This window comes from Equus quagga, unplaced genomic scaffold (genome assembly GCF_021613505.1).
Source record: "Equus quagga isolate Etosha38 unplaced genomic scaffold, UCLA_HA_Equagga_1.0 91071_RagTag, whole genome shotgun sequence".
Lineage (NCBI taxonomy): Eukaryota > Metazoa > Chordata > Mammalia > Perissodactyla > Equidae > Equus > Equus quagga.
The window spans coordinates 1-11,011 of NW_025803783.1; the positions used below are offsets into that span (position 1 = coordinate 1).

At 55.8% G+C, this 11,011-nt stretch overlaps 1 protein-coding gene across 1 annotated transcript; it reads right to left on the reverse strand.

The window, feature by feature from the left end:
- Nucleotides 1-5: 5 nt before the first annotated feature.
- LOC124234572 (src substrate cortactin-like) lies at nt 6-10,686 on the reverse strand (the record flags this gene model as incomplete). Its single annotated transcript, XM_046651912.1, has 7 exons — nt 10,533-10,686; nt 8,542-8,628; nt 8,356-8,429; nt 6,313-6,442; nt 2,170-2,280; nt 1,056-1,110; nt 6-178 (listed from the first exon to the last, which is right to left on the reverse strand). Coding segments are annotated over exons 2-7 (630 nt in total), but the record flags the coding sequence as incomplete, so codon positions are not given.
- Between the last annotated feature and the right edge of the window lie 325 nt (nt 10,687-11,011).

Genomic DNA, 11,011 nt, shown 5'->3' on the forward strand with positions numbered 1-11,011 from the left:
TGTGGGAAGCAGCGGCGAGGGGGCAGGCCGCGCGGTGGACGGGCTGCAGGGCGCCGCCCGGGCGGACCTTTCTGCGACTCGTGCTTCTCCGTCTTGCCCTGGTAGTCGAAGCCCACGGCGCTCTTGTCCACCCGGTCGGCCTGCACGCCATACTTGCCACCGAAGCCGCTGGAGTAGTCTGTGGAGACACGCAGCAGTGGGCATGGGAGCAGACAGGAGCTAACCCTGCACTTTGGTTAAACCAGAACAGAAACGACTCACGGTGCAACTCAGGAAGAGATCAAGCACACATTCTAAAACACACAAGCCACCCGCTGTCACCCACGCGTGACGCCAGACTCAGTCTACACTGTCCCTTTCACCTGTTAGGGGCACTTCATTCACGATGGCAGACATGAACTGCGTTCCCACCTCGGAAGTTCACCGCTCAGATACAGGTCAGTCAATGGAGAAAGCTACGCAGCTACAAACCCTTTCCAGAGAAGACCTGCCCTCCAACGCGTATGCGCCAGAACGGGCCCTGGAGCGCTGCGGGATGGAGCGCTCACTCCCCGGGTCATCTGACGACACACAGGAGGCAGAAGCAAGCAAACTTGCAAAGCATACATCGCATGCTTTGGAAAGTGACCAGCTTTCATTTTAACAAAGGGCTCTATGAAACCAGCACGACTTAAGAAAGATTCGCCAACACTGCGTTAAAGACCGCACGTGCGGGGGGAAAACACCGATGACGCAACGGCTGCGGTTTCTATCCTTTGGGGGAAGTTGGCTTTTTGCCAGCAACGTCAGAGCCAGCGTCTCCAGGGCGACACTGCGAGGATGGTGGGAAGGCAGCTTCTGCTGCAGTGTGGGGCACCAGAGAGATGCGAGACACCAGGGATTCTAGGGGCGTGATGGGGACCACAACACACACAGGACCCAGATGACACAGCCACCCACGAGAGAGAGTGGGGTCTCCCCACGGTGACACCCCTCCCCCAGGAAGAGGCCTCAAACGCCCCGGCCCCTTCCCCGGCGCGGCCCTCCCACCCACACCTGCATCTTCTGCAGCTCACCTTTCTGCGAGGCGTGTTTCTCGGTCTTGCCCTGGTACTCAAAGCCGACGGCAGACTGCAGTGACAACAAAAGGCGACATGCGTTGTTAAATGCCTCCGAGAGTTAACCTGAGTCCACAATACACGGGAAATCTCTAAAACCAAACCACGTTCTTTTTGAGCTCTGATTTCCTAAGCCGAGTGCAGGTCTAATCAACACCCCAAGCTCTGGCGTTTGAACTTCCATGCCATAAAACGACCAACAAGGCCCAGTGGGTGGCCCGTCCTCCCCAGGGGCCGGCAGCCGCCCAGCGAGTCTGGCTTAGGACTTTAGGCACACACCGCCACCTTGGGACAACTCCCTCCTGCCACAGAGAAACTGAGCTTTCCAACAGGCTCTGCCAAGAGCAACACGAACGTCGGTAACAAGAATGGGCGCCGCAGCGGGCATCAGGCACGCCCCACCAGGTGCACTGCATGCACAGCCCCAGGAACCGCCACCACCCCACCTTACAGACAGGAGCCGCGGAACCACGGCTGCCGCGCAGCAAAGCCAGAAAGTGGACCGAGGTCTAAGTACAAAGCCAAGCCCTCGATGCTGTGATATGAAAGACAGGGTGACAGCCCTGAGTCAGGCCCTCGATGCTGTGATATGAAAGACAGGGTGACAGCCCTGAGTCAGGAAATCAGAAGAGGCCCAGAGCCGGCGGACAGCATCTGGACACTCAGCGCAGCCCTGGAAATGGGCATGTGTGGCGCTCTGACGATTCTACTCTGAACATCACTCGTCACAGTGACATCCATGAAGGGAGGGTAGATGGATATGGTCCCCAGCGGCACCTTCCTAGGCAAATATAAGTCCCTCTGATGAGCAGACAGCAGCACGGGGATTTCTACAGCAAACAGTGAAAAAGGCCCTTACGCTTTTACCGCTCTCGCTTCCTCACCCAGCCAGCCAATCAGCTCAGAGCATCTGGGGAGGAGGAGGGGCCCCTGCAGTCCCAGAGCCAGGGGCACCTCCGTGTTCCCTCAAGAGGACAAGCCCGGCAGCACATCAACGTGGCAGCCAGCTCTGATCTCAAGGGAGCGGCCCCGTGCCCTCGCCGGGCCCTGGCTCCTTGGACGCGTCACTCACCTGGTCAACTCTGTCCACCTGGACACCAAACTTGCCTCCAAACCCCCGGACGGAGTCGACCTGCGAGCAGTGCTTGGACAGCTTCGACTGGTACTCGTGGCCGACAGCTGACTAGAACAGGTTGCAAACGCAGAGTATTAGGCGCCCACCAGCATCACCACACAGACTTCCTCCCGTGCGGGGTCTAAGGGGCGGCCCGCTTCGGCCAGCGAGGCGCTCCTTACTGAAACACACTCAGGACGAAGTCGGCCCGGGGGAGTTCTCTGCCTGCTGGGGGCCTGCACTGTCGCGGCCCAGGTGCAGCTGTTCACTGCGCTCCCTCCATCTCGGGCCCCCCGGAAGCCGCCCAAGAACCCGGGCTGCGGGGCTTCTGACATGAACGGGCGTGAAGAAAGGACCACGAGGCCAACCCCCATCCAGAAACCAGAGCCGGTGCCTGCAACACGACACCTATGACCCGTCTACAGGAAGATGGCGGGCAAGCCAGCCACTCTGCTGAGCTGAGGCATTTTCATACCCCATGACCCGGGAACAGGACAAAAAATACTGATTTTGCTAACAAACTGAACTACAGACACACGTGCTTTAGTGATGATCCTCATTCAGGGTCACCACCTACTGAGCGGACACCCCATCCAAGGGGGCAGGGCCTGTCACCGCATCGGCTCGTTCCAGCTTCACCAACACCATGCTCATCCCACTGACGGGGCAGGGAGCGGGTCCAGCCACCTCCTGCTCAGGTCATGCGGCCCCCGAGCGGTAAACCTCGGGCTTTCCACCGCGGGGTCAGCAAACCGGGGCCGAGGCCCACAGCCAGTACCCCCAGCTCTTTGTGAATAAAGCTTTGGGAACATGGCCACATCTATTCATTTCCATGTTGTGTAAGGCAACTTCCGCCGTTCAACCACCATGTTCAGTAGCTGCCAGAGACCCCACAGCCTGCAAAGCAAAAATACTACCCAAACTCAGAGTGGCCCACAGCCCTGCCCAGCCTGACGGGTCCCCCCACCCTTCGAGCTCAGCGCCACCTCCCAGGCTCCTTCATCAGAGAGGACAGTGGTCATGGACCCCTTCATGGGCAGTGAGGACATGCGATGTGACTGACACATGACCCAGTGTGGAGCATGAAGAAGGCACATCTGACCCCTTATCCTTACTCGGGCACGTCCGCACTGCCTCACAAGTGCCCCAGCCACAGTGGCTCTGCAGTAAGGGGGCCATCAGCGCACCACAGACACACTTCCAGTTCATTTATCCAGAACTTCACAAAACGAGTGGGTTCAGGATGCAACTAGAGCAGGGTCAACACCAATCCTGATGCTCGGTAGGCAACTCAGTGCCCGTTCTTTCTATATCGCAGTGAAAAAAAACCAGTAAAGTTCTCAACGTCAGAGCTGGGCTACTCTCTCTTCTTCCCAGGTTTGCTCTGCCATCCGCAGCCAACTGACACCTCTGGGGCAGACATCACCCACCTGTGGCCTCCAGCGTCTCACCCAGAAGACGTCGACAAAGCCACACCGGGGGCAGCGTGTTGAAGGGACTCTCCAGCACGAGTCTTAATCAGAAAGAAGTTTTAAGACACTGTTCTGAAAATAAAGCCCGAGTCACAACTTGGCAAGTTTTCCAGCTTTTTGATCGAAACAGACTTATTCCCAAAACTGCCCTTGATCTGGTATTGAGAAAATCACGTTTGTTATTAGACAGTCGGCGCCAGGCAGGGCTGTCCCGAGGCCTGGACACACCCTCTGGCTTTAGGACGTGGCAAGATGAGGAACGAAGCCACAGCATGCCCCACGGCCACCTGCTACCCTGAAGGAAGGGCGAGCGGCGCTCAGACAGCAGCACAGACGGGACCCCTTGGCTGGTGCACCTTCCGGGTCCTCACTCTTCTCGCAAACATGCTTGCCCAAAACGTGTTTCATTGCGGAAGTCTCTATCACATATTCCTCCATTCTTAACACAGAGATCTCAGGGATGTTTGAATTCCTGGAGAGGACACGTTACAAGTGACTTGAGGGCTACTTGTTTGGGTTTGGAGTCTCAGTTATTTCCGATAGCAGACGGGTCCAATCATGCTCACATGAGCTGACGGCTGACCTTCCCTAAGGTGCAGTGAGGCACCGGGGAGGCATGGGGCCTGCAGCAGCACCCGCTGGACTCGCCTCTGACGGCAACCACCCACCATGCCCAGCTGAAGGGCGGCGAGCCCGTTTCCCTGGGCCACCAGGTCCCGCTGACGCACCGGCCCGGGAAGCACAGCCCGGCACTCATGAGACACCCACGGAGCGACCTCCCGGGCCGGGACAGGCACAGCCTCCAAGGAAAGGACAGCGGGCCACGGCAGTGGCAGCGATGACGACAGACGGAAGCCGAGGAGGGCAGGGAGAAGGCCCGGGGGAGGGCAGCTGTGGGCAGGCGGGGTGGGAGGGGCTCAGGAGGGAAGCTTCTTGGACTCGAAGGGCCTGATTACCAGGGGCTAGGCGGAGTGAGGCTGGCTGCCGAAAGGGGCAGGCCCGCAGCAGCAGAGAAGCCAGAAATGACAAGGGTCTTGTCATCAAGCTCTTCCTTGACACGGTTTTGTTATTTTCCCGATGTGTCACTTCTCCAACCCAGAGCTGGGGGCCCAGATTCATAATGAACTTCTCCTTGCTTTAGCTCCCCAAGGTCCTGAGCACGGGCTTTGCTGGGGGTGGGAGAGCTTCTAGCCACTCGATCCCCCCACTGCCCTGAACACAGCGGGCTCCTGTCTGTCTGTCTGTCTGTCTCTCTGCACTACCAAAAGCCACAGACTTTGTTAGAATCCAAAGATGACTGTGCTCCCACTTGCCCCGTCAAGATGTCTCGGGAACGACGCCGGCACGCTGGGAAACACCCTGTCGCTTTCCCGCAGCTTGCTCTTTGTCCGACTCCAGCTCCAGGCTAATTTCAGACCCGGTTCGGGGTGCCCAGCTCAGACGCCGATTCTGATCCGTGCACCAGGCGAACGGGTGTGGCATTACAGACCAGAACCCAACATCAGCTGACGCTCTTCCTCCGATGCAGAATAAAGGCAAACACCTGTGAGGTCAGAACCACCTAGCACGGCTCAGCCTGGGAAACGCACCTCCATGCGGACGTCTGCAGTGTCTGTCAAGACCTGCCTGCCTGGAGGAGCCCACAATCACCCCGCCATCTACTCTGTCTTCTCTCCGGGGAGGAATCGGCCGTCCGGAGCTGATCCACGCCCCTTCTCTCAGGGTAGGGGAGGCCTGAAGTACTGTCAACGGCTGACACAGTCAGTCAACACCCTCCATCACCGTGGACTTGGACACCTAAATTCTCTTTTTTTTTTTAAAGATTGGCACCTGAGCTAACAACTGTTGCCAATCTTTTTTTTCATTATTATTATTTTTCTGTTATTTTCTCCCCAAATCCCCCCAGTACATAGTTGTATATTTTCATTGTGGGTCCTTCTTGTTGTGGCACGTGGGACACTGCCTCAGCGTGGCCTGATGAGCAGTGCCATGTCCGCGCCCAGGATCCGAACTGGCGAAACCCTTGGCTGCTGAAGCGGAGTGCGCGAACTTAACCACTCGGCCACAGGGCCGGCCCCTGGACATCTCAATTCTATCGGAGATGGCTCACAAGAGGCCCACCCGTAGCCCTTAGACAAAGCGAGTGCTCCCCAGCCTGGTGGGCGTGACTTTACACCGAGGGCCTGGCTACTCTCTGAAGGTCACTGAATGCACGAAGGAAAGCAGCACACACGTTGGCCGAATTTTCACCCGTGTTATGGAAGTGGGGCCCAGGTTGGACTCTGGTCTGCAGACTGACACAACTGGCTACACGTTGAATGGCGGGCAGTGGTGACGACACATCTGGTCAAGATGCTTCTGGACTTCTGTCCTGGTCACAGAGCTGGCCTGCGGGTCCCCCTACACATCACCCATTCTCCAGCAATTCTGAGAATCGTAAAAGAGTTTCTAAAAGGCGAGAGTATTTTACCAGTAGGGTCAATCGGGAGAGGACTACTTTGGGCAAGTCTCATCCTCAACAAATTGACTCAAAACTTTTAATCTGAGGAGGAGGTTTGAGTGCCTTCTCTGCCAGCCACGTGCAGGGTCACAGCTGCCAGGCCCACGGCCCAGCAGCCCGTGCACTCACCTTGTCCATCCTGTCCTGCTCCACGCCAAACTTCCCTCCATAACCGTGGGAGGCTCTTGGCCCCGTTTCAAGCTCTTTCTCCTTGAGGGTCTGGTGTTCTTGAAAAACATTCTCTCTCAGCTTGTGAATGCTGGAAGGGAAGGGACAAAAGAGGAACAAATCGGTGACACAGCTGTGCGTCCCTGACGTCCAGGAGGATAAATGAGGACAGGTGACGCTATCTGTGCAAATCCGCAGGGCTCGGACGTGGTGCCTCCCAGGCCCCTGCCTCGGCTGTGCGCTCCTCAGCACTCTGCCGGCAGGCCGTCTACTCCTGCCGACCCCAGAGCCATGTGAGTGTGCGCAGGGAGTCACCCCAAAACCCCGGAAGTCGCTGTCCTGAAACGTGAACTGTCTTTATCTCACACACAGAAAACCCTCTCCACTCCATTAGCTACTGAGCGCAGAGAGCTGGTTCTGTAAACGTCACCCCGAGGCAAAGGGGAAACCAAGTCAACAGTCCCTCACCCTAGATGTCCCGAGGGCACCGGCCCAAGCCCAGTGATGCAAAATGCTGAGACGGCTTCTCTTTAGTCGAGGGACTCCAGCTTTTCATACATTCAAAGGTGAAATGAAAGACTCAGAATTTACAACCTCAAAGCCATTTTTACTTTCAACACCAGGGAGAGTGAAACAGATCACAAGATGTGGTCAAAACCCGGCATCCAGGAAGCCTCTGCAGCTGTCACCATCAGGAGACCCCGGAGCGGCATGGAGGCCACCCCGCATGGGAACTTTCTGCCCAGGGGACACCATGGCCACAGCTTCAACACCAGCACAAGAGTCCCGGAAGTGTGGCTAAAAACCAAACCAGGCTTGGACACCACCCACCCCACCATGAGCAGGGGAAGGAGGACCCTACCCTGACACACCTGGAGGGTCACAGGCACCAAGATCAGCCCTACTCCCCAAGGCTCTCTCTCAATTCTAGCCAACCCAGAGGCTGATGCACCAGAGTCCGCTTCTTCTCTGTCCGCCCTCCTGACCATGTCTCCAAGCCACAGGGAGCAGGAGACGAGAAGAGAAATGGGCACCTTAGAGGTTCAGGAGTCAGCCTGACCCCGCAGCAACAAGCCGGGACTGCGCCAGACCCAAGTCAGTTCCCAGCTCAAGGTCCTCTCCAGCCAGCCCCAGGGCCCTTGCCGAGTGGCATCGGTGCAGGGTGTGGGCTCAGCGAGTCAGGGAGGACGCGCTCGTGTCTAAACACCCACACTGCAGACGCCGTCTTCCTTTCTGCAGGATCTACTGAAGCTCCCTCAGCTGCAGAGCTGCACTCTATTGCAAAGACACCGGGCCAAGATAGAGAGGCCCTCTGCAAATGGCCCGAACAGGCACCCGGGCAGGGATGACACTGTCACAACTAGGGAACGGGAGGGCACACGCCAAAGCCAGCGCAGCCTAAAGGAAAAGCCTGAGCATACTTTAAAAGTTCCTTTATACACTTCCTGACAAGCAAACCAACTGCCCCAGAGGCGGTTTCAGAGAGCACCAAGGCAGAGGCAGCGACATGCTTCGCTCACTTCTCCTGTTTTCAGCTTTTATGAAAACACAATGCTTGGAATTCAGCTCACAGTACCCAAGAGACAATGATAAAGTAACAAAGTTATAACAAAATGAGAGAGACTATGGAGGGGGTGTCTGGGGTCTAAGGCATCAGAGCTCTCGTGCGTGACACTCCACTTGCAGAAAGCAAAGCCAGGTGGCCTGTGCCTCGGTGAGGACCACAATCCGAAAGCAGGCTCCCTGGAACCGTACGTACGAAACCACTTGCAATGGGAGTTGTAAGTTACTGAGCATGTGTGTATGCACGCCCACACAAACACACACGTAAATCGATACACGTGTCTTACATTCACCCACCATAAACACCACGTCACGAGACAGAACAAACGCAATGCCAACAGGAAGGTGTCCCCCCCGCTGACTCAGGTCCGTGTCCCCGTCCCCTCTCCCCCTTCGGCTTTCGGAACACCATTTCAGACCCATATTGAGAAAGGCTCTTACTTGATGTGCTCCTGGTGCCCAGACCCCTGCACGGTTTTGGCCCCCCATCTTTGCTCTTTTTCGCTGACATCATTCTGAAAAGAAAAAGAAAGGAGGGGTGAAGCCCACACCCTGGGCTATAAAACACACAACAGGTCAGGGCGACACTGTCAGGAAAAGCGACCCCAGGTAGGCGGAGAGTCATACCACAAAATCGGGGTCGGTTTCCCAGTCGTCGGCTCCCCCATCGTCCTGGCTGAGGGACACGGCGTGGCCGGCTGAAGCTTTCCACATCTGGAAGAGCAGTGCAGGGTTAGGAGACCTGGCAGAGCCGTTCGCAGGCCCCAGAGCAGCTCTCTGACCACAAAACCACACGGCCTCTAAGCCAGCCGGGGGAGGCAGGGAGCTGCGCGCTCAGCCGGCCCCTCGCAGCCCTGAGCGGGCAGGACGGCAGAGGAACAAAGGATGGAACGTTCCAGTCTGACGCTGCTGTCAGACGGCCTCCGAAACACACCAGGAATACTCTGGCTTCAAGTCAAGGGAGCAAGGCTTCTGGAAAATAAGAAAGTCACGTGTGCACTTACCTCACTCACTGGGAACACAGCCCTAACCCACTAAGTCTTATGACAACGGTGCCGTCCAGACAAATAAGCACCCCTTCTGGGCTGCCCGACATTGAGAATGGACTAAATGTCGCCAATGGTGAATTTTGTGTCACATGTATTGTATCACAATTTAAAAAAAAAAAAAAAGAGTACCCATTTTGACTTCAAGGACTTGCTGGAAATGTAACAGTGATTTTCTTAACTCAGACTCTGACGGTTCACTAAATGCTTCCAGTAATTTATCAGAGGGCCGCTTTCCCATCTACCTGGGGAAACACACCGTATTTAACGCCCAGGGTTCCTGAGTCAGGGGCACCGAGGAGGGGCTGTCTGCTCTCTTCCTCGGCACTTTAAGCCTATAAGGTTTTATCCAGAAGAGAACACGGAGACAGCTGCAGACTTGAACCAGATACTTCTTTTTGTTAACTGCAAAGGTAAAATCTAAGCTTTACGGGTTTCAAGGAAAACCACGTATGAGAAGAACTGATGCATTTTCCACAGAAGTACCCATAAAACTTCCCATAGGCCAGGAAGCAACTGAAAGATCATTTTAATTCAATCAACCAGAAGCTCCATCCAGGAGTCTGAGCTGAGCACGCCAACTCATGCCTTCTGGCTTCCACGGCGCACGCGGGTGCTCGTGTGGCCTGAATTAGGGCAGGACACGAGCCCTTTGCCAGCCCAAGGATCGCCCGTCTAGACCAGCCCTGCAGCTCTGCGGGTCTCCGGTCCAGGTTCCAGGCGGCAACGAGGGGCGAATCAGGCACAGCGCCCTCAAACTTCCAGAGGCAACTCCTGCCGCTGTCTCCTGAGCAGGGACCAACAACGCCCCTTCGAGGCCACCCCGAACCTCATCCCCCTCTGTCCCAAAGCACGGCAAGAATTCCCCAGATGTAATCTGCTACTGACACGACTTTAGAGAGCAAACAGATGAAAACCTCAGTCCTGGGAGGCACGGCCAGATGGTCTCGTCCCAACGCACCCATTCCCAGATGAACAAACAGCGTAACCCGGAAGTTAAATGATCTGCCCACAGTCTCTGCCTCCCCAAGTCAAATGTGCCCCCTGACACCACACTATCCTAGATGCCTACAGCTCCACCCACTGCGGATACACAAAAGGACAGGGCCTCTGCACAGGGCCTTGCCCCGAAGGCACCCGTCAGAGCAGCTGTCTTTGCTGGTACTTTTGCAGAGTCATCAGGAAAACAGGAGCCGAGCCCAATCTTCACCCATCTTTCTGGAAGCCAGCTTCCCTGGCAGGCAGGATGAGCACATGTGTGCCCTCCAAGACATCTGCCTCGTGGCTCCTCCCACCTGCCACAGTCCAGGGAGGAGAGGCCGGATGACTCCCGGGGGACGGGCATCCTTCCTGCCCGTCCACTCCGGAGTTTTCTGGAACCCCCTCCTCCTTCTAAACCACAGGCAACCCTGGACACTTGACTTCATCTTTTAAACAAGGAAATTTCCTCCCAGAAAGTTACTGGCCACGTTCCTGTGAGCCCAGCGGGAAGACGCTCCCTCCCCGTCCCTGACAAAGGAGTCACCCTGCTGGTCCCGGGGAGAGAGCACAGAACGTCCACAAGGCACAAACCTTTCTTCCCGGTCGAAGGTAAAAGGCCGTTCACAAAATTCTGTTTCAAACCCAGTAATCCAAGGAGGAGTCCCCAGGCATTTGGGAGGGGTTCCGTCTGCAAAAAGATCAAAGGTAAAAGGCTCAGCATGTCTGCTGACAGGCGCTCTGGGCAAACCCCTCCACGTGGACGGCCTTCTCTAATACCTCTGAAACCCTCCCGAATGGAACAGGGTTTTGTGAAGAAAGCTGAGAGGAGGATGGGAAGACTCACATTTTACTAACCGCAAACCTCAACCGATTTTCAGACACGTGGAGAAACTACTGGAAGAAGTTTCTAAAGATTTATAACTGTATGAAGTTTCTTCTTAATACCAACAGACACGAGTGCCTTGATGGCTAGTAGACATTTTCTCTTTTTTTTTTTTTTTTTTTAAAAAGGCCCCCTGAACCTTTTTTTTTTTTTTTTTTTTTTTTTTTTTTTTTTTTTCCTTTTTCTC